The 24,335-nt window shown below is 37.2% G+C and overlaps 2 protein-coding genes across 2 annotated transcripts in view; one reads left to right on the top strand and one right to left on the bottom strand.

The window, feature by feature from the left end:
* Nucleotides 1-5,810, top strand: part of TPR (translocated promoter region, nuclear basket protein) — a 66,954-nt gene extending 61,144 nt beyond the window's left edge. The window contains 5 exon segments of the mRNA XM_017848052.1: nucleotides 812-907; nucleotides 1,035-1,191; nucleotides 2,052-2,170; nucleotides 4,907-5,002; nucleotides 5,611-5,810. Coding sequence (XP_017703541.1) covers nucleotides 812-907; nucleotides 1,035-1,191; nucleotides 2,052-2,170; nucleotides 4,907-5,002; nucleotides 5,611-5,666 — 524 coding nt within the window. The 3' untranslated portion in view covers nucleotides 5,667-5,810.
* On the bottom strand, nucleotides 5,743-22,702 carry PRG4 (proteoglycan 4). The gene is given in 13 exon segments (XM_017848104.1): nucleotides 5,743-5,954; nucleotides 6,734-6,859; nucleotides 7,262-7,459; nucleotides 8,026-8,182; nucleotides 8,450-8,586; nucleotides 9,720-9,797; nucleotides 10,455-12,209; nucleotides 12,212-12,643; nucleotides 14,704-14,853; nucleotides 17,249-17,368; nucleotides 18,754-18,876; nucleotides 22,026-22,131; nucleotides 22,685-22,702. Coding segments are annotated over 12 exon segments (3,450 nt in total). The 5' UTR covers nucleotides 22,102-22,131; nucleotides 22,685-22,702; the 3' UTR covers nucleotides 5,743-5,856.
* Between the last annotated feature and the right edge of the window lie 1,633 nt (nucleotides 22,703-24,335).

The following is a 24,335-nucleotide window of genomic DNA, read 5'->3' as shown; positions in this document are numbered from 1 at the left end:
AAGTCATTTAACATAACATCTGCTTGTTTAGCATATTAGTTCTAACACTGAAGGCCTCTTATATGAAATTGTAAGTTGACTTTATAAATTTAAAATGTTATGTGATTTTATGACTTTGTATGTTAATACAATTTCCTAGACTTGGGCATCAGATCTAGGCTTAAATTGGAATGCCAACACTTACTAAACTTTGTAACCTTGGTAATTACTTTTGTTAATTACAAAGTAATTAACATCCGTAGTTGTATACTCAATAAAATTAGCTTGTATGAAACTCTTAACATTTTAGCTAATGTTTTAAGGGCACTTTAGTGTTAGAAAATTTAAAGGATGTCTTTAAATTGTATTTAAAATTTTGAGGCCAGGTACAGTGGCTCACACTTGTAATCCCAGAACTTTGGGAGGCCAAGGCAGAAGGATCACTTGAGGTCAAGAGTTCAGGTGCAGCCTTGACAACATAACGAGACTGACCCCTGTCTCTACAAAAATGAAAAATAATTAGCTGGGCCTGTGTTGGTAGCCCTAGCTCCTTGGGAGGCTGAAAGGATCTCTTGAACCCAGGAGTTTCAGGCTACAGTGAGCTATGGTGGTGTCACTGCACTCTAACTTGAGTGACAGAACGAGACCCTGTCTCTAAAATAAAATTAAATAAATAAAAGTTTGAGAGATGGATTTTTGCTTGATGGAATAATTAAATTGTGGTCTTTAGTAAAGTTGTGTATCTCCAATAATTAATATTTTTCTTTCAGATCCCTGGCTTGTTGACAATTTTATGTTTTTTTCAGTCATTAATATTCAGAATTGTCTTTAGGTTTAGGAATGTACGAAACACCCCTGTTCCTAGCTCATGAAGAAGAGTCAGGTGGCCGAAGTGTTCCCACTACTCCACTACAAGTAGCAGCCCCAGGTAGGGATCAAAGGCAGATAATAGGTTCTGTTTTATTGGTAAAATGAAAACCTGTGAAATATATTCTGGCTAAAAATTGGATAAACCACGAAGTTTAAAAGTTCTTTTCTTGTCTTTTCTTTTAAAGTGACTGTATTTACTGAGAGCACCACCTCTGATGCTTCGGAACATGCCTCTCAATCTGTTCCAATGGTGACTACATCCACTGGCACTTTATCTACAACAAATGAAACAGCAACAGGTGATGATGGAGATGAAGTATTTGTGGAGGCAGAATCTGAAGGGTAAAAGTTTATTTTGTTGTTTTTGCTTGCTTTAGTCTCAGCAGACTTTTACTTTTGTTTTCCTTTAGGCAAGAAACAATTGGCTAAGCTGTTTTCTTTTCTTTTTTTTTTTTTTTTTTTTTTTTTTTTTTTGAGATGGAGTCTCGCTCTGTCACCCAGGCTGGAGTGCAGTGGCGCAATCTCGGCTCACTGCAGCCTCCACCTCCCAGGTTCAAGCAGTTCTCTGCCTCAGCCTCCCAAGTAGCTGGGATTACAGGCACCAACACCACACCTGGCTAATTTTTGTAGTCATTTTATACTGAAGTTTTCAAATGACTTAAACTGGAGCAGATTCATGTTATTCTTGTACTGTCTCCCTCATTTGTGTCTTGAATGGAAGAGAGAAAGATGGATGTAGCCACTGAGCCAGGAATTTTACGTACCCATAGCCTATCTCATCTGGGCTAGAGCCCATGGTTTAGCTACTGGCATACTAATTAATAGTGTGACTATTGTGAACTTTTTAAGTACTGTGCTTTCCTAAAATGTTGTTTTGAAATTTATCAAAATCTGGACCATATATTTCTTATGAGTGTCAAGAATGTGAACATCCTTGTCAAAAGGAAATGTAAGAAGAGGAAAATCATAAAGTAAAATTGAAACATGTCATAGTGAGAAAAGGAATGAGGAAAAACCAACTTGAGCTCTCTTCCCCCCTTTTCCTTTGAAAAATATGTGTGGTTACAAGTCAGTCTGTAATTTTTTTGTTTAAGGGAGCTCGGATTACTTACGTGATAAAATTGATTTAAAAGAGTGGATATAATTTAGGATAGACTGTAGGATCAGTTTCGTATTTTCTAATTAATTTTTCTTTTTCTTAGTATTAGTTCAGAAGCAGGCCTAGAAATTGATAGCCAGCAGGAGGAAGAGCCAGTTCAAGCATCTGATGAGTCAGATCTCCCCTCCACCAGCCAGGATCCTCCTTCTAGCTCATCTGTAGGTGAGTCCCTGCCCTTGACTGCAATACAGCTTTTATACATCAAACTTGTTTGTGAAAACACTGCTTTATTAGTAACAAATTAATAATCCTTTTTTCCTTTATTTTAAAATGCTTTATTTAAAAGAGAAATTTTATTATTAAAGGGAACTTGATTTATATTGAAATCATTATTCTAAGAATATTCTGGCATCGATAATAAGAAATATGGACATGGTGGATCCATCCCAAAAGAATAGCTCACTCATGTTTCATCTAGACTAATTATTGTCAACATGTTTTGTAGAGCTCTTGGGTCTTTTAGAGGTCCTTCAGGGGTTGTAGTGGATGGGTATACTGGGAGGGAGGCTAAGGAGTGCTAGGGCACTCCAGGTCTCTTGACTGAACCACAACAGCTCCATTTTTATTTGTTCTACATATTGGGGTTCTACATGAGATTTGATGTGGAGAGTTAAGGGGTAAGAGCTCTGTTGCTTAAAAAAATTGTTTGAAATTTACTGATGTAAATAGTTTCAGAGTTTGGCTTTTCAAATTTTTGAAGTTAATTTTGAAAAAAAGATATGTATTTCTGTAATAGAAGTTATTTTTTAGAATAACAGTTAGCATTTACTGAACACTTAACTGTGTATCATGCAGTATTCTGAGCCCTTTACTTATATTTATTTATTTGATTCTCACAACTCAATGTGGTAGATATTCATCCACATTTTATAGATGTAGAAGCTGAGGCACAGAAAGGGTGAATAACCTCTTCAAAGTCAAATAGCTAATAAGTAATGGACAAGCAACAATTACACTGAAGAAGTCTGGCTCCAGGGACTCCACTCTTAAACAATACACTGTACTAGCTCATCTATCTCAAATTTTTAGACAGAGAATTACCTTTATTATTAAGGAAATACAGTACTTGGTCATTCAGTCTGATTATTTTAATTTTTAATTGTTTACAGTGGTAATTCTTAAACTCTGCCATGGAACCTTCAGATTTTAGGGCAGACCTGCTCAGTTATTTATTACTTTTTTAAATCACAGAACTTTGCTATCCCAGGATCTCTTCCCCTGCTTCTCAGCTGCTTTGATGTGACACATCAACCTATTGGCTAACATCCCTAATTTCTACCGTTTCATATCTGGTAACTTTACATTCTATATGTTATGCAGTATGGATACTCATAACTAATCTTGCAATCAGGATTTAAAATAATGTATGTAAATTACAGAACCATTTCATACACAGTAAAGCTCAAAAAATTTGTAACTATCATATTCATGATTACTGAGGTTTTGTGCCCCCAGTTATATTTTGATGTCCATAAAAATTGGCTTTCCTCAACACAATTGGCACTTGTTATATCTTATCAGAGCTTGTATGAGAAAATATGGTAGTTGTTCCCTTTAAAGTATAATATGAAATTACGATGTCTTTAAATTTATTTGATAATGTAAAACTGGACTTCCCCCATCTGAGTATTCATTTGGTCAACAAATATTTGACAGTGTAGCAGGCAGTTTCATAGGAAGCATCACTAAAAGAAGGTGACATTTAAGTGAAGATCTGAAAGAAGAAAGGGATCAAAGCTGTGCAGTTACTTAATGAAGAGCGTACTAGATCAAAGAAAATATTAATAGATGCCAAGTCCATAAGGCAGCAGTGTGTCTGCTTGTGTTCAGGGTCAACAAGGAGGCCACTGTGGCTGAAGCACAGTGAGTGAGAACAGAGACTAGCAGGAGATATGTTAGAGGCAGGAGAAGATAGATGGATTAGATCATTGTAATTGCCTTGGCTGTCATGGATACTGGAAGCTACTGGAGGGCTTCACACAGAGTAATGACACGACATGATCTCATCAGTTTGGCTGCTGTGTACTGAAGAGATTGAAAATGAATAATGGACAGAAACAAGGAGAAACTTTGGAGGCTACTGCAGTAATTCAGGAAAAGATAGTGATGGCTTAGGTGAGATGGTAGAGTTAGGGTTGTGAGAAGTTGTCAGATTGGGGATATATATTTAAATTTGACCATTCAGGATTTGCTAATGATTGCATTTGGGGTGTCTGAAAAAGAAGAATCAGATATAATTTGTGTTCTATTGTAGGCGGTTTGCTGAGGGACTTGATATTTTGTTTTCTGTTGTATTTATTAGCACCTGGTACTATGTTTGATACATGGGTAGTCAACAAGTAAATATTTATTAATATAAGTGAATAAATGAAAAAAGTCAAGCACTTCTGGGTTTTGTTGTTGTTGTTGTTTTTGAGACAGGGCCTCGGTCTGCCTGGTTTTTTGGGGTTTTTTTTTTAGGCAGGATCTCACCTGTCTCCCAGGCTGGAGTACAGTTAGCTTGATCATGGCTCACTGCAGCCTCAACCTCACCCGAGCTCAAGTGATCCTCTAGCCTCAGCCTCCTGAATAACTGGGACTGTAGGCATGTTCCACCATGCCCAGCTAATTGTTTTATAATTTTGTAGAAACAGGTTCTCGCTGTGTTGCCCAGGCTGGTCTCGAACTCCTGAGCTCGTGATCCTCCCACCTTAGCCTCCCAAAGTGCTGCTTTTTTTGTTGTTTAACCATTTACCCTTTTTTGGTTTGTTAAATTTTCTTCATTGTTTGAAAAAAAGAATTGAAAACAAATGGACAAGTCTGCATCTTATTCATTCATTCTTAGTAATTAGTTTGTATCATTATAAATGCTTTCTCATTTTTTCACTTGCTTTTGTTTTATCTTAATGTTTTTTGTAGATACAAGTAGTAGTCAACCAAAGCCTTTCAGACGAGTAAGACTTCAGACAACATTGAGACAAGGTGTCCGTGGTCGTCAGTTTAACAGACAGAGAGGTGAATTTCTGACATAACTGGATTACATGATAGAACGTGGAATAGTAATAAATAGAACAACTTTTCTAATCCTTAAGCCTCCACTTTATTTTTTTTAATGTTCCAAAGTTTTGTTAAATAATTACATGTTGAACAGGTGATATTTACCAATCTGTAAACTTCATGTAGACAGATTTGTATACCTTAGGTATACAATAAATATAATGCTTATATTTTATATTTATTGATTTCTTCCTTAAATCCAAATTAATATTTGGAAAATATGAAGTGTTATAGTGTTATATTCATTTGTTGTATCTCTACATCTCTACCTATTGCCATTATCTTGTTTTTTTTTTATACAACGGATAAAGCTTTGTGATTATGTTTTAGCTAGTAAAAGTGTAAAATTTTAATATTTCCATGTTTTCCAATATAACTTTTAGATTGTACTTATGTCACAAAAATATTAATATGCTTGTAATAATTTCCATTGAAGTTGTAGAATACCCAACAGTTTTATATCCATAATGCCTAGATATTTTTTATAATGAAGTGGAGTAAGTGAATACACTAGTTTTGAGTTCTTAAAAGATGTATTCAATTTGATTCTATTTTTTTTTTTACAGGTGTGAGCCATGCAATGGGAGGGAGAGGAGGAATAAATAGAGGAAATATTAATTAATTGGTCTGTAAACAATAACAACTGTGAATAAGATTTTCAAATCTGTTTTAGTGTAATGATTGTCAAGTTTAAAACATTTTATATATAAACTGGTATACTTATGTCAATATTCTTTATTAATAAAATGTTTTTCAGTGTCAAAATGTATTCTTATTTTCTTCATTAGTTGACTCCTCCTTTGCTCATCAGTCTAAGGACAGTTGTACCAGACTTTGGATAAGGTCTGCCCAGAACGAGTAGTAATTGCTCTTGCTGTTCTACTAGGTACATCAATGTTATAGTATTGATCTAAATGGAAGAGAAAACATTTTTTTAGTTAAAAGAAAACAATGCCCAAACTAAAAAATAACTTATATTGACTATTATGCTCAAAGACAATGTTTATCATTTTAATAGAGATGTTTTACTAATTAATTTGAACTTTATAACAGAAAGAAAACAATTACCTAGACTTTTCAGCTTTTTTGATGTTTCAGAAGATTGACATTTCTCCATCTTTTTGTAAAATCAAGTTCAACTCTCGTTTATGAAATAAGCATTAAAGAGTAACCAAGTTTGAAAAATAATTTACTTGGGTTTATTCTTTTTAAAAAAATACATGCCAGTGTCATTCATATTATGGAATTACAGGCAAAATAACTTAGATTTCTGGGCATTTCAAAGAAAAGCATCCTGAGTAACACAATTTAATTGATAAAGTTAGTTTCTCAGGCACTTCTTTCTGATCTTATAGACTCTGCAATGATGCAAATCAGTATAACCTTGTGCCAAGTTATCTGTTAAATGCCACAAATGATAGAAGTAAAATAGTATCATCAGTAGCAATTTTACTCTAGTAATTGGATGTTTTATCGTAATCTCATGAAGGTTAGAGCAGAATTGAATTGCAGTGCCATTCATTTTAATTGAAATTAAAGCAAAAGTCTTAACTCTTCTCCACAGCAATGAGAATAAGTATCATAGTGTAACTTCTCACATTCAGTCATTGCAGCCAGCATTTTTACTTTATCTTCATTATTTTCACAAATGATATCACCTCCTTGGGAAACTATTAGTTAATAACTTACCTTTAGAAAAGGCATAGTAATCATAGCCATCAGGTTTTCTGATGTTGGGCAGTGATATAGCTGAGGTAACCACATTTGGAAGTCCTCTCCACAGTGTACTCACTTTAACTTCATTATGAAGGAAACCTGTAGATGATACGTTTAATAAAAGATACCAGATTAAAAGGCAATGTGCTATCTTGGAAAGAGCCAGACAGATCTGAGTTTTAATCTCAGTTTTTGCCTTCTGATGTAGAACTATTGAAGGTTATAGATTGGTATATAAAAATAGTTCTTGGTAAGAAGTACTTGATAAATAGTATTGGTTATAACTGACAAACCTAAACAAACTGCTTTCCTTACCCACAAGGAAAAAGAAAGTATTGGTCTTTGGTTATTCACTAAAGCAAGTGGATGAGTTTTTCATCAGTAAGCTTAAATTATTAGGGCTGTTTGATCAGTATCTATATTTCATAAGCCTTACTGTATAAGAAACTGTATCACATCTACTTATGTTTAAGGATTTTTTTAACAGAATAAAAATGTTACCTTTGTCTTGATAAGCCAGTCTGACGGGTGAATAGTGAATTCTGATGGTGTGTGTTAGAGAAGGTCCTATCGCACGTTCAAAGCGACGTCTCCTAACTTGTGTCGTTTCTCCATACACTGGATAATTTAGAGCAGGCCTTCTTCCAGGGCACTTCTGTACAGGTTCCTGTTTATAAATATACTGCTGAATACTGCCACCTGTTATGTGTTAGAATATCACATGGAAAATGAAAATTTTAATACCCTCAGAAAAGATGGAAAACAACTTTTACAATGTATAGGAAAAAATTTTGTTTCATTTTTCATATAATATGTCGATATTAATGGCTATTAGTCAAGGGTATTGTAAAAATAATTACTAAACCCTGAAATACTTGTTGAATGAATAGATGCAGCCAATTACATGGTTATGTATTTAATTTCCATTGAAAGTGACAAGTGCTCACGTTGGCAGCACATATACTAAAATTGGAATGATACAGAGATTAGCATGGCCCCTGTGCAAGGATGACATGCACATTTGTGAAGCGAAAGTAAATGACATTCTGTCAGTGACCTGAAAACTCAAATGAATTGTGATTTGCCTGTGAAGAAATCTAAATAAAAAATTGAGGGCAATAAGAATACTACCCTCCATTTTATTTTGTCACTGAAAATATTTGATTCCAGCCATTAACGATACCTTTTGACAGTAAACTCAATAATAAAATGCTGAGTGTAATTCTTTAAAAGTTTTGTAATCTTGTCAATTATGTAGCACATACCTCTCTTGAAAAAATACACAGATTCAGGCTGGTTCTTGTATTTAGCTATTGAAAGCGCTGCCACTATTTGTCCAGTTAGTCCTCCAAATCCTTTGAAAATTGGTTTGGGATACCCTGCATCTTTTATATCATTGGTAAAACGCCAGTACTGAGAATCCTGATAATTTAAAAGAAAATTATGTTACCAGCTTTGGGAAAAAAGCTGAGGAACTCATTTCTAGATTTAAGTTTAGAGAGAACATGTTAACTTAGTTGAATGGCTGAATTTTGACCATTAATGTTATCAAACTGTTGCTTATGATTAAATTTTGATGATAGTTTAAAGTGCTGACACTTATATTGGAGGTTAAGGCGATATACGTTGTAATAAACAATGCATTTACAAATTATAATTAAATTTCTCTCACAAAGATAATTGTGTTACCTTAAAGAAGAAAGTTTTTCCTTCACAGTTGCACCTAGTAAAGACAGTATCAATGGGGGAAGGAATACCCCAGACTTCAGTAATTCTGCGAGCTGGAGATGGTGGACTGAATGGACTTAGCATCCAGAAATAATGACCTAAAATTTAAGGAAAGACATCAGCCTACAAGCTGAATACTAAACCTATCACAAAAGAAACCAAAATGGAAAAAAAAAAAAAAATGTAGTTTTCTTATGCATTGTATGACTGGAAGTTTAGTCAGATCCAAAAGGTAGTGTTTGAACATTTCTGAGAGCAGGTATTTCCCAAGTCCAAAATTTAGCATAAACTTTGAGATATTTTAGTTTTCTAGTTTCTCTAGAAAGAACTATTGGTTAGGCCAGGTGCAGTGGCTCACACCTGTAATCCAGCACTTTGGGAGGTCAAGGTGGGTAGATGGCTGGGCCCAGGAGTTTGAGACCAGTGTGGGCACCATGACAAAACCCTGTCTTCACAAAAAAAAATACAAGAATTAGCCAGGTATGGTGGTGCACACCTGTAGTCCCAGCTACTCAGGTGGCTGAGACGGGAGGATCGCTTGGGCCCAGGAGGTTGAGCCTGCATTGAGCCATGATTGTGCTACTCTACTCCAGCCTGGGTGACAGAGGGAGACCCTGTCTCAAAAAAGCCTTTTGGCTTTGTGACTTACAGTTACTCTTTAGTTCTCAATTTCTTTATCTCTTAGAACTAAGGAATTACAGTTTAATGACTAACATCTCTTTAGCCTCTACTATACAAAAAGGAATTATTTTCAAATTTAATCTAAATATGTGTTAAGACTGACTAGCAGAGAGTACAGCAGAGAATTAACATGAAATAACTTTTCTTCTGTTACCCTCCAACAGAGAGTGTAACACTTGAACACATCACAATTGAGATGTTATTTTCAAATAAAGCAGCGAATATGCATGCTGGTGTCATTTCATTTGGTATGAAATTAAAATTTTAACAACCACCCAAAAAAAAAATTTTTGAACTACCTTTTTAATCTTAACAGTAGGAAAAAAAACCTCAGTAATATCAGTTCAGGGTCTTGGTTTTGTTTTGTTACTTTGTCTAGTTTTCTTAATCCAATATTTCCATTATTACTCTCAGATTCTCCTGTGAGGTATGTTTATCAATCAGATTCCCCTCCAGAAAACAACCCAAACTAGCACTCTTCCATGGCTTTGGTTCTCATAAATGCCAAAACAGAATGATGAGAAGAAAAATAAATGTGTACATAGCTCACCTCGGAATGCAACTAATGTCCCATTGCGCAAAGTAGTCAGTCCATCTACTGGCCTACCATTGCATATATCGGTCTCATCTAAACAAATTAGCAAAAACAAAACAAATACAGAACAGAATGAGAAAAGTGTGTGTGTTTTTTCAAGTATTTCCACAGGGTTCTATTTCCTGTTTACCTTTTCTAAGATCTTGAAGAACAGAGTTTGACGTGTTTGCATAGTTACATACTTGATAATTCCATTTTACTTAAAGATGATACTCTTCAAAAGTATTACATGAAATAAATTATTATGAATTGGAATGGGCCAGGTTACCTAGATTTTCATGTAAACTAGACATTTATTGGATGTATGAACTCAATGTGAAATTTCATCTTTCAGTTCTGATTGCCCTCCCTTTGGGTTGGTTTGGAAAATGATAACTACAGATTTTTGCTTTGCATTGTACTTTTAAGAATAGACACCCAACTAAATTCTTTTGACATTCAATGTACCATCACTGCTGCTCACAGACACACACATGCTAAATTCCCAACCCTAAATTATTACTTTTCTAGAGAATGAATAAGCTTACTATAATGCCTCTGCTTACCTACAGGGAAGCTGTAAAACTTCACAAGTTAATCAGGTCAGGTAATACATCTCACTCAAGTGATACTAAACTAAGGCATTCTGGTTCATATAGATGTAAACTAACATTACCAGCTTTAAAAATGAAAATAACTGATTCTTAATACCGGAAAGCATGGGATTGATGATAATGCCTTGATTGGGTACTCTTAGTGAGTAATCCATGCCGGGAATAACTATAGGTGTGAACACATGGGGCCTGGGAAGCATGTGGGGTGTTTCTCCTTCAGCACCACCTGCATCTTCATTCTTTGGATTTACTTCAACTAGTTTGGAGTTTGGAGTTTGGTTAGGTCTGGTGGTGGTTTGGAGCATGGCTTCTGCTACTCTTGAGGTAGGGTTCAATTCTGGCATTGTTGATGTCATCTTTGGGGGAGTTGGTGTCGTCTTTGGTTTTCTCCCTCTAGATGTTGTTTTTGGCTTTTTGGTAGAAGTGGGCTTTTTGGGTGCTTTGGCTGGCTTTTGAGGTTTAGCAGTTGTCGCTTTAGAATTAGTAGCTCTATCTTTTGGTTTAGCTGTTTCTTCAGGTTTGTTCATGATCTCAGTTGTAGTAATTGTCTTTTTTGTTGTAGTAGTTACTTTGGGTGCAAGAGTAGTTGTTTTAAGAGTAGTAATTTTGAATGGTGTGGTATCTTGAGTTGTGGTCGACGTTACTTGTGTGGTTGTAGTTGTTATTTTGGATTCGGTAGTTTTTTCTGTTGTAGTTGCTGTCTCTTTTGTCATCTTAGGTGCAACAGTTGTAGTTTCAGTTGTAGTACGTATGTCTCTTTCTGTTGTCTTGTCTTTCGCTCTTGTAGTCATTTCAGGTTTAGTCACTGCAGGAGTCTTAGTTGTAGGTACAGCAGGTTTCTTGGGACCATTTTCAAGAACCTTTGGTGTGGGTTCTGCAGAAAGCTCAGGAGTTGATTCATCAGGGCTTTTGTGGCTAGTGGGAGGCTCCATGGTGGTAGTTGGAGTAGAGGCCTCTGAAGTGGTTGCAGGAGGTGTCTCAAGAGTAGTTGGAGCAGGCTTCTTGGGGGTAGTGGGTGCAGGCTCCTTAGGGGTAGTTGGAGCAGGCTTGTCAGAGGTGGTGGGTGTGGGCTCCTTGGTGGTGGTGGGTGCAAGCTCCTTGAGGGCAGGCTTCTTGGGAGTAGTGGGTGCAGGTTCCTTGAGGGTAGTTGGAGCAGTCCCCTTAGGGGTAGTTGGAGCAGTCTCCTTAGGGGTAGTTGGAGCAGTCCCCTTAGGGGTAGTTGGAGCAGTCCCCTTAGGGATAGTTGGAACAGTCCCCTTAGGGGTAGTTGGAGCAGTTTTTGGAGCAGGCTCCTTAGGGGTCGTGGGAGCCGGTGCCTTGGGAGTGGTGGGAGAGGGTTCCTCAGGGGTGGTGGGAGCGGGTTCCACAGGGGTGGTGGGTGCGGGCTCCTCAGGGGTGGTGGGTGCGGGCTCCTCAGGGGTGGTGGGTGTGAGCTCCTCAGGGGTGGTGGGTGTGAGCTCCTTGGGAGTGGTGGGTGCAGGCTTCTTGGTAGTGGTGGGTGTGAGCTCCTTGGGGGTGGTTAGTGCAGGCTCCTTGGGAGTGGTGGGTGCAGGCTTCTTGGTGGTGGTGGGTGCAGGCTTCTTAGTGGTGGTGGGTGCAGGCTCCTTGGGGGTGGTTGGGCCAGGCTCCTTGGGAGTAGTGGGTGCAGGCTTCTTGGTGGTGGTGGGTGCAGGCTCCTTGGGGGTGGTTGGGCCAGGCTCCTTGGGAGTGGTGGGTGCAGGCTTCTTCGTGGTGGTGGGTGAAGGCTCCTTGGGAGTGGTGGGTGCAGACTTGGTGGTGGTGGGTGCAGGCTCTTTGGGAGTGGTAGATGCAGGCTCCTTGGGAGTGGTGGGTGTAGGCTCCTTGGGGGGGGAAGAGCAGGGCTTTTGGTTGTAGTTTCAGCTTTGGGTGTAGTTTTAGCTGGCACTTTAGATGTAGGTGCTAAATCTTTAACTGATGTTTTCTCTACACTTTGTGTCTCTTTAGCTGAAGTAGTCTCTTTTCCATCAGTTGAGGTCTGTTTATTTGTTGTAGTAGTTTCTTTAGTTTCAACTGTTGTCTTTTTATTTGCTGTCAAAGATGTCTGTTTAGATGTATCAGAATTAGGTGGAAGACTGGGTCTGGGATTTATTGGTTTTGTTGTTGTGATCTTGGGAGATCTGGTGACTTTATTGTGTTGGGTGGTAGACGTGGCAGGAGTTGTGGTGACCTTGAAGTCACCATTGTCCAATCCACTTCCAGCTTCATCTACAACTGGTGCTTTGGGAGTAGGTTTCTTTTTAGTTCTGTTCTTCTTGTTATCTTTTCCTGGAGAAAAAATATATATATATACATCTTGTTATTTTAGAATTTTTTTTCTTTAATAGTGACATAAATATCCCATTTTTATCATTGACTAGTTGTGTGTTTCTAAGCAAATTGCTAACCTCTACTATGTCCTTTAATTTGTTGTAAAATGGTAAATACTCAACCTATCTTATTGGGCTGTTTTAGGGAATGAATAAGATGAGGGATGAGAAAGCACAAATTAAACTCTATACAATTAATACATGGAAGTCAGTGGCAACTTGGAAATTACCAACATGAAAAATAACACTAATTCATCTGTTTATATTAATGTTCTTTACTCCCCACTTTTCTAGTCTTATTCTTCAGTGCCCAGTGTCCCCTCCTTCCTCCTGGAAACCTAGTACTACCATCTTGCTGCACCAATTATCTCAGAGGCCTCTACAGCTACCTCTGAGCGATCTGCCCCAGTCACCCCCACAGTCCTTGCTTGAGGCTTGTTCCCACACATAGGGCTATTAGCCACTCCTTTTCTTCTGTGCAGCTAAACTTGCAAGTCCCAGGGGACATAAGTAGGCAATTAGGGTGCCATGGCAGCAAAAAGACAGTATTTATCAAGGCTTTCCCATAGCAACTACCCCACAGGTGAACTACAAAGCCCAAGGGTGGCTTTGTGCATGATTTTCTGGGTGACTAAAAGATTAAATATCTGGCTATTTATCTAGAGAGAATGCTTCAGAGGAAATCACAACCACTTAGAGTTCTTTAAAACTCCCTTATCCAAAAATTCAGTATTTCCTGGAGAAAGAGAATATATTTTAGAACCAGAACTTCAGGAAATAATAAACAGCAAAGGAAATCTCTTTTCAGGCAATAATAGCCTACTCTGTAGCACAGTCTCTACTAGAGAAAAATCAGCCAGATATATAAGTTACTAGGAAAATAAAGAGGATTTGTAAAATATGGATAACATTTTTTCCATAGAGATTTGTAAGAATTTAATGAATTAATACTTGTAAAACACTTAGAATGATAGTATATAAATGTTTGTTAAAATAAAGCTGGGGAAGGGAAAATGAAAATGCAAGGAAGATGAAGGGGAAGAAGCAAAATGATATCAAGTAAATAAGAGTGACAATAGAACGCCATAAATAATCATCTCTGGTGCCATCCTGTGGTTCCACAGTCACTGCTACAGCATCTTCTTATCTTTTGCTTTTAGAGTGGCTTCTGAGCTGCTTGGCACTAATTTCCTGTAGGAAGTATTCATTTGGTACTTTCTAAGATAATAGTTTTAAAGTTATATTCCCCCACCCCATATTGAGATGTCTTCATTCTACCAACACGCACTACTTTTAAATATAATCATTGTTAATATGGCATTGATATAGTCTTTGATCTTTATCAATGCTCAAACCTTTGAGTTTCTTCTGTAATTCTCTATTAGCAGCTGAATTTTTGGAAGACTTGATTTTCCGAATTGTTGAAGAAGAAGAGGAAGAGGAGGAGGAGGAGGAGGACTCTTGATTTTCAGAAACAGAATGTTCTATAAATCAAATAGAAAGTTTGATCACACCAACTGTGATTTAAAACAAAAAAGAACTGCCAGTCTAAATACAGCAAGAAGTGCTATTTACTAATCTACAAGTATCTGGATTTTGCTTTTATTAGTAATATGACCAACTGCCTTTCAACTGTCAGTTAAAAGCAAGGCACCTGGGCTTATCACAGATACTAGCAGTATTACTAGTATCTCTCAACTTTCCCATATCCTCCAAAACACAGAATCAAATTATTCTGCAAAGAAAATCATGGGATGGTTTTTGTTTTTTACAGTAAGATTTGTCCCTTCTGATTTGTTTTAACCCAGACTCATGCTGGGTTTGGTAAATACAGAAAGACCTGAGAGTTTATACTTTGTCTTAAACTTTACTTAAAAGCAAAGTCTAAAACCTTCGAGTATAATGAGCCTCATGATTCCTAAGATTACCCTGTTCTCAGAGAATGGGCTTAGATAAGCAGTCACCTACAAGTTATTTCATCTAAGAAAGCTCCTTTGATTATATCTGTCATCTTCCTACCTTCTGTTATTTCCTCTGATTCTACAACTTTCTTAGTCTTCTTCTTGTTTGGTGGTTTGGGTGAACGTTTGGTTGTTGATTTGATGGTTTGAGATGCTCCTGAAGGTGGAGGTGCTTTCTTTGAAGATGGTGGTGATGTGGGATTATGCACTGAGGCCAAGCAAGACAAGTCAGTTAACATCTTGTTTATGTTCATCAGCAGCTCTAACTGTGAAAAGCACGGATGCATCTAGCTTCAAGAGTAGATGCTGGTGACGGTCAGTGCAGGCAGGCTCCAGCCCAACACGAATGACTCCATTTAATTCTAAGGATGCATTGCTATAAAATATTGGTTCTCAGATTGTTGTAAGTTATGACAGGGAGCAAAGTCTCAGGAATCAGAAGACCTGAATTCCAGTCCTAGACCTACGAGCCTCTACCATTGTGACCTTAGGCAAATAATTCTCTTGAACTTCATCTTCTTGTCTACAAACTAAGATGTTTATTCAAGATGATTTCTAAAAGTCTTTGCCTTCAGAATTTCTTTTCTGTTTTAGTATTCATTTTTTGTTTTAATATTCATTTAAATTAAATGATGCCAATTTGCCTTTTGTTCTTTTTTTAATTACAAAAGTTCCACATGAATATTCTTGTGAAAAGTTCACACCTTCACATTATGCTTTTCCTCAAATGTGCTGCCCTTCCCAAAGATACAACTGTTAATGGTTTGGAGTGTATCTTTTTAACCTTTTAGTCCCCTTCCCTCCTTTGCTTCTCAGTCTAGAAGAGAAAACACAGAACTTTTTAATTTTTTTTTTTAATCATTAGGAACAAGAGGGACTAATGAAGGATATGAAAACAGAGAGCACTGGGGACTCTCTAGATACAGAAGAGTTGTGATAAATCATGCTGCTCCCAGCAACATCGCCCCAAAACCCTATTGCTATAGTCTCCATGAACTGGCCACTGCCCCTCTCGTTTCTCCTGCCACCCAACAAAAATGTCAAGTCTCTCAATTTGAGAAACAGATCTGCCATGTACTAGCTCATGCTCTTGGCCAGAACGGTTAACCTCTTGAACTCTGTTTTCTCTCTCCCATTCGGAGGCACTTGGATGGCTGGGATTCCTTCAATTCTTGAAATGTTACGATTTTTAGATATATAGACACCTGTAAGTGGTATCTATACTGAAACAACTAGGTGGTGAATCTCAAGATAGTTTGGTTATTATACTTAAAAAATAAAGTATTGAGATTCTGAGTGGTTTTATTATTTTAAGTTGGGACTCTGACTATCTTATGAATTCTGTAAAGAAAGTTGGCCAGCATTGCCTTCATCTTTTTTTCCACTGAGTTCTACCTAAACTTTAGGTAAGCTGACCAAACATTTCTTAGCATAAAGTATTATCTTTATCAAAATGTTCTCTCAATGTCTCATCACTTTCCAACCATCTTCCCTCCCTACACATCCTCTGCCCAAAACAAATTCTTAGCTTTCTTGTCTCACAGCCAAAACAGTTAGGGTAATAAGTAAATATGTGTCACTCATCATGGGACCTGCTAAAAGCTGCAGGAAGGGTGAGCTCTGAGTTTTTTATTACAAGGGTGTTGTCTTCATTATTTTTGGAATGTTTTCCCATGAAAACATTGAACAGCTAAGAAACATCTCTCAAATCTGCTGATTAACGGTTTTCCACTCTGTTTCTTCACTGTTCTAAAGAAGCAGGAGGTGCAGGCTTGTTTAAATAAAATGATAAGATTGATTATGCAAGCAAAGCTTGTCTTCACCTCCACAAATATTCTTGTTTTAACAAAGTAGAATTTAAGAACAACCATTTGGTAAAGGAAAGTAATCCAGTATTTAAGTATGTTTTTAAAATCTTTTTCTATAAAATCTGGAGCCTTTTGTTATATTCTAGAGTAGTCCTTCAAGACCTATAAATAGAGAAGATGATTTTAAGATGGGAATATCGCTTGTTATTGACTTTACCATGCACACGTATTGGAACAGAGACTGCTGAGGAGACTGCAGAAATGGGACGGAACATGACAGTTAACAACTTGTTAGGTAGATTTGCCTGTAAATTTAACGGCTTAAACTAATTCATAAATTTACTTGTTTAGGGAAGCTGAAAGTGTTGCTGTGTCCTTAAATATATACTCAAACACTGAGGCCAAAAGCACAGATAGCTCAAAGGATAGTTGACTATGTGAAGTCAGCAAGGGTGAGACAAGAAATAATCAAATGAGTTGATTACTGTTGATTTAACCTGAAATTGAACCACATCTGAAGAAAAAAAAGACATGTGCATTCAGCCTCATCCTCTGTTTTTCCCCTCTAGCAACATCTTGTGCTCCTGAAGCCTGGCTGAGCCTGGGGGTGCTGCTGTTGCAAGGCGCTTTTCTTCTTTAATTCATCTCCACAACACAAAATTGTTATGAAATAGCTTATATGTTAGTAGAATCAAGGCATGAGATAGACTGCGTGTTAGACATTAGCAGTGATGCTAAGATTGGTGCACAGATCTGCCTGTACTGAGAAGCATTGGTTGGTACTGTAATGCTTACCTTCTGCACAGAAACTCTCATAATCAGGACAGCACTTGTCATACTTCTTACATTGGGCGTCGCAGTCACACTCCCTCCCTCTCTCGAAGGACTCAAAGCAGCGGCCTTTACAGGAAAGCTCTACCCAGAGCAAAACAAGAAGTTACAGATTATTAATTGCGAAGCCAGGCCCGTGTATTTGACAGCCATCTCCCACCTTAGACTCGACTAGGTTTCCAAAAGTTCATTTCTAAGTCTTTTATTTAAAATTTGAAGTACATCATCCAGGAAAAATTAGATGGTATCCCAGATGGAGACAGCCCAAGTCAAAAAAGAAATATGGTGACTGAGGGCAACTCTTCTTGCCCTTCAAGACTCCAGGAGACGTCCTGATGCTGCCCAAGTTATTTACATGTATGAACAACGAAAAATCGGGAAATGTCTAAATAGTGAGGTACACTTAATATGAAATCTCTTCATCCTTCTCCTCTTCACACACTGCTTCGTAATAGATTCACAGTAATTGAATGTACAGATCTCAGCAATATATTCCATATAAATATATATGTATATATATATATTCCTATAAATGGGCCACTTTTGAGGCTTAAAAATCATTTGTAATGCAGAGACCCTTATTATGACAAACTGGGAAATGTGTATAGTTGAAAGCTTTCAGCCTAATCTTATAGTGTGGACTATGTTAGGGAGGACTACTCATTTAAAACATGAAAATTTAAAAAGCCTTGGTTAGCGGTACCAGGACTTACCAAGGCCTATTTGAAATAATTGCCTATCCAATACATAAATTGTACAATGTATTCCTCACCTTCACATTCAAATTCTAAAGCAAATATACCTTTCAAATAATTTTAATTATAATTTTCTTAAATTGAATAGGAACTGTTTCTGTGTTAATAACAAAATGGTCCAAAATATATTCAAGTGAAACACTACTCACAATTTAAAATTCAGACCTTCAAGTTTAACTGAAATTCATCATTAAACACTAGCACTTTATCTTTAAAGTGCCTTTTCCAGGTAATTTAGAAATGTATTAACATCAAAAAGTCAAATAGTAGACAAGATTATTCCATGCTCATGTATTCTTTTGACGAAACTATTGAAAGACCTCATCACTAGTCGAGGACGTCTCTGATTGTAAATAATTACTCCTTACTATATACTTAATAACTGCTGACTCACCGTATCTTCTCTATTTAAAATAAGACATTTTACTTGGAACTAGTCAATAACCTTGTGCAAGTGACAGATTTCCAGGCTCCCCTTACCTTCCCCAGTAATCACAAGCTTTGACACCATCCTTAGGTACAATGCGCTGCAACATTTATGCAAGTGAAGGAAAAGGCACTTAAGCAAAGGAAGTGATACAGTGGGAAAACAGCACTGCAAGCGGGTGCAAGGGGAGGCTCAGTCTCACAGACAGCACTGCACGAGGGTGCAAGGGGGGACTCACAGACTCACAGAGCTGCTTGACAGAGGAGACACTCGCTCTCAGGACTTACCCACAGTGCAGACTCTCTTGAAATCAGGGCAGCACTCCATGTAGTGTTGACAGTTATAATCACAGTTGCAGGTGGCATCTCTAGAATACCCTTCCCCACATCTCCCTGCACAGCTTGATAAATCTAAAATTATACAATACTGGTGTAAATATGGCCAAACCACTTTATAGAAAGGGAGCGATCTAATGAGGGGGACGAAGCCGCTTGGTGAGAGAGAATTTTATTGACCGAGAAGGTGTTGGAATGATGTTAGCAATAGGCCCAGCTGATATTTGGCTGATGTCTTAGGTGATCTCAGTTATGTCACTTTATTCTTCACTAGATTGAGATAAAAAATACACTTTTGAAAAGCAGGCAAAGTAATGGCTTTGCCTAAAGAGGGTGACATTTCTAAGGAAGAGGTGGCAGCTACAGCTACTACCGATGCTGTGGCTATGATGATTAGCAGTTGACATTTATTGAGCTTCTCTATGCCAGGTACTGAGTCATACATTATCTCTAATGCTTATGAAAATATTTCCAGGATTTAATAGCCCTTTTTTAGAGATAAGAAAGCTGAAACACAGAAATTTTGACAACTTGTTCATTTTCACACGGCTAGTTAATAGTTCCAGTATATCTGCATCATAGGTTAATTAATACCTTCCAATTATTTGTAGGAACTCTTTTACTCTTATAATTGTCCTAATTTAGATAATACATTTTATGGTCACCTTAAGTAAACAATCCATCCAGAATTTGAACTCTGATATATCTTATTTTAAGCCTGAGATTTTTGCACCCATCGCATCGCCTCCCATTCCTGATGATAAGCTAAAGCAAGCTGGTTGCACCAGCACAAACTTTACTGAGCTTTTTCTTTCTTAATTGGTGGGGATAACTGGATTTTTTAAATGTCAGGGAAGCCAGATGCTTACAACCACTGCTAAAGTGAGAACCCTTAAAATAACTGGGCATAACTATAAAGGTCATGAACAGAGATTCTCCAGGCAACAAATAAGCAAACAATAACAAAAGCATACTCATTCTCAAATATTTTTAAAAAGTCATTTGGAAAACACCACCTTAAAACCCTCCCTGAGAAATGACTGCAGGAATGTGACAATGGAATCCATCTCTGGAACAGAAATTGGCAGGTGCAATGTCCTAAATCCACAGAGGAATGTTGAAACACACTAAAAACAAATCTTAACAGAGTCCAGGAATGCCAAGGTCTGAATATGCAAATAAAACAGTAAATTATAGGACAACTTTCGGAACATTTTGCATACATGAATGCATAACACGTACAAAAATGTATATATAGTGTATGTATATAAATACATATATTATATATAAAGAAAAAAGAGAATGAGATGAGGTTGAGAAAGCAAGAGAAGCAGACAAGACAGCATCAAGAGATTTTTTTTTATGGTTGGCAGATTTCTGAAATAAGAAATCATCTATAATCCCAGCACTTTGGGAGGCAGAGGCAGGCGGATCACCTGAGGTCAGGTGAGACCAGCCTGGCCAACATAGTGAAAACCCATCTTTACTAAAAATACAAAAATTAGCCAGGCATGGTGACAGGGGCCTGTAATCCCAGCTACTCAGGAGGTTGAGAGAGGAGAATCGCTTGAACCTGGTAGGTGGAGGTTGCAGTCAGCCAAGATCATGCCACTGCACTCTAGCCTGGGAAACAAAGCAAGACCCTGTTTCAAAAAACAAGAAAAAAAAAAAAAAAAAAATAGGAAATCATCCTTACAGGAAAAGCTTGTTTTCATAGACTACGTGTCTGTCCTACTTTTATTGCTATTAATTGTAACCACTGATTTTATTTATTTATTTATTTATTTATTTATTTATTTATTTATTTTTGAGACAGAGTCTCACTCTGTTGCCCAGGCTAGAGTGCAGTGGAGCAAGCTCGACTCACTGCAACCTCCACCTCCTGAACTCAAGAGATCCTCCTGCCTCAGCTTCCGAGTAGCTGGGATTACAGGCACACGCTACCACACCCGGCTAATTTTTTGTATTTTGTATAGAGACAAGATTTTGTCATGTTGCCCAGGCTGCTTTTGAGCTCCTGACCTCAGGTGATCTGTCTGCCTAGGCCTCCCAAGGTGCTGGGATTACAGGTGTAAGCCACCGCACCCAGCCCCGTTAATTTTAATTTCATTTATTTAATGAAAATTAAAATTAAAGTAGCACTGTTTTAGTGAACAACCAATTGTATTACAGAGGAAAAGGCAGTTTAGAAAGTGCCCCCAGTGTTGTGAACCTTGTCCTATTGTTATGAGAAAGCCGAAGGGTCTGGAGATACTGGAGTAGTCATCATTCTCATTGAATATTCACATTTGCTTTCATGTGTTTTCCCATCTTTTCGTATCTGAACAATTCTGCAACTTATGCCTACACAGACAGTTATCACTCTTGTTCAGGTTTCATAAGAATCTTCGTATTTTACTGGAAACATTTACTTTAGAAATGTAATTTCATCATAACTGTCATGAATCTTGATTTTTATTCTCTCAGCTTTTGCTTATCAAAGGGGAACAGAAGGAAAAGAAAAGGAAAATCCAAAGCTTGGTGTTGTTACTATTAATCCACCTAGATGGCATGATAGCATCTTCTACTAATGTGATTACACTGAGTGTACTTTAACATTCTCTAAAAATGAGTAACAAGAACTGTTCATCCAGGACCTACTTTGGGAGGACTGTGAAAATTTAATATTATAATACAAAATGACAGTCACATCTGTATTTGTCCATACCTGGATGAATAGTTCTTGTAAGAAAAAGAGAACAGTTTCAGGACTAATAAAATGCCATTTGAAACACTGCAGTTTATTATAACGTGGTATCTATGCCTAAATGATGCCAAAATAAGTTATCAATAATTTATTTGATTTGAAAGACCAAATTGTTCAACATACAGGCAAAAATTATGTTATCTAAATTTTGTTCTTTTAGTTATTTTATGATACTATATAGCTCCAGCATAAATTTATGATGAACTGTCTGCACTTTTTAAACTTTTGGGAGAACCATAGAAATAACAAGTACCAAAATTATTATTTACACAAGCTCAAAACTCTTGAAAGGAGAAAAAGATGAGAATTCCAAAGCACTTATAAACAGGCTACATGTTGTATATTATTTTAAGGTTGTACGATATATTAAACTCAAGTAAATATAAATTTTTAGAAATATATTTCTGTTGTTATAAAAATCAAGACTGAATGATTAGCAATAGTTGTTAAATAAAAGTCTGTTCGATGGTTAAGCTACCTTGAGATGAAACTTGCTGAATCACGAAAACAGACAGCAGCAACAACAGGTAAATGGGAAGTGTTTTCCACGCCATTGTTGTTTTCAGGTACCGTAGGTACCCTTGCTGAAAATAAAATAAAAGTATCAGAAAACTGCTCTTTCATCTCACCACTAACTTAGGCTTGCATTATACACGTTTCAGTAATTTTAAAAATGTAACTTAATAATAAAACCATCCTATTCTTGAAACAAGACTTTAAATCGGCTTTAATTCTATAGAAAATATTTGACCATTAGACTTAATTTTATGCAGAACAAATCAAGTCACCCTCAGCCATGTTATTGACAGTTTTAATACTTAAGAAATCTCTAACATAGAATAGACTTATCTTAAAACTCTAGTCAAAGTATAGCATGTACTTAGCAGTGCAAGGTTAAAATTTTATCTTAAGGAAAATAATAACCTGTGTCATTGAAATGTAATTTAATAAGCATCATGGACTTACTGTTCCAACTTTTCCTTAACTCTCAATATAAAGTCAGAGACTTCCAACAGGTGTATTGCATAAATATAATCCTTTTCAAAACTTTCCAACTACTATCCTTATACATTTTTTTCAAACACCTCTAATGAAAACACATTTAATTCCATAAAGCAAGTTAACTTTGACACTTACCCGTAAAGGATAGATGAGTTTATCCCATGTCCTGGAAGTCTTATATATCAGTGCAAATATAGTGGGATGAACCAATTAGTCCAAAGGTTAGACAAAATCAACAGTGACAACCTATGAAATCAAACTTTCCTCATTTATTGGAAGAGGGCCCAGACGACTAGACTTAGGCAACATCTGGAAAACACTTCCATTAAGCAAAATGACTACTACAAAATAAATTTAGATTTATTGGCCAGAGCACATTTCTAATTTATAAGTGAAGTGAACAAATTGTCCTGAGATGGTAAATAGCTCTGGCAGGCTTTGACTAGCATATTGAAGCAGCAACTTTAAAATATTCACATGCTGGTATCATTTCTTTCTTTCTTCCATTTTCCAGTTAAATCTAGCAAAGGTGCCTTGAAATTTACCTAATGTTAGCGTGTGGCATACATTTTATATACTTATACCATTATATCAAATGTACATTTCTTGAGTAGTTTCATTTTCTCTGAGCACAGAAAACATGCTCTCAGTTACCTACAGGTGGATTATTGACACTGGATTTTCTAGCTTCCTTTATCATCTTAAAAACCCGCTTAAAAACTGTATTGATATTTTCCTTAGATCCTTCCGTTAAGATAAGCATGCTTGGAAAAGGTCTTTTAAATTACTAATTTTGCTTCCTTTCCACAATGAAAATGTGAACCATCACCAATGCACAGCTAAGTCAGCTCAGTCCAAGGCTTTACCCCATTTTCATACGAAATGTATCGGTGTAAAATCTTACCCACCAACATAAGGCCTCGCTCATGTCCTAGCACCTCCCTGAAACCTTTCCAGATCAAATTCAAATCACATCTAGAATTATAGTCAACAACTGTACTACATTTTACTGAAAGTATCTGTTCATCTGTCTCATACCCCCAACAGACTATGATTTCGCTAAGGACAACCAACACATATATCTTAGTCTATTGCCCACAAACAGCCCAGTTGTTTCACCAAGTTTATATGTTTAAAACATGGTCAGGCCGGGCGCAGTGGCTCATTCCTGCAGTCCTAGCACTTTGGGAGGTGGAGGTGGGTGGATCACCTGAGGTCAGGAGTTCGAGACCAGCCTGGCCAACGAGGTGAAATGCCCTCTCTACTAAAAATACAAAAAATTAGCCGGGTGTGGTGGCGGGCACCTGTAATCCCAGCTACTCGGGAGGCTGAGGCAGGAGAATCACTTGAACCCAGCAGGTGGAGGTTGCAGTGAGCTGAGATCACACCACTGCACACCAGTTTGGGCAACAAGAGCAAAACTCAATCTCAAAAAAAAAAAAGAAAGAAAAGAAAACATGTTCAGTGAACCACATGGTTGAAGGCTAGATTCTACTGTCTACTATTCATTTAGTAGGTGCTGCAGTAAATTTTCACAAAATGCCTTAAAGTTAAATACAATCATCCACATTTACAAATAAGAAGATGAAGACCCACAAATGAAGAATGTGTGACCCATCCAAGGATCTATAAAGACTAGAGGCCAGGCCGGGTGCGGTGGCTCAAGCCTGTAATCCCAGCACTTTGGGAGGCCGAGACTGGCGGATCACGAGATCAGGAGATCGAGACCATCCTGGCTAACACGGTGAAACCCCGTTTCTACTAAAAAATACAAAAAACTAGCCGG

Source organism: Rhinopithecus bieti, unplaced genomic scaffold (genome assembly GCF_001698545.2).
Source record: "Rhinopithecus bieti isolate Rb0 unplaced genomic scaffold, ASM169854v2 scaffold_27006, whole genome shotgun sequence".
NCBI classification, from domain to species: domain Eukaryota; kingdom Metazoa; phylum Chordata; class Mammalia; order Primates; family Cercopithecidae; genus Rhinopithecus; species Rhinopithecus bieti.
The sequence above is the reverse complement of the archived record's forward strand: the minus strand, read 5'-3'. Positions and strand labels throughout refer to the sequence as shown.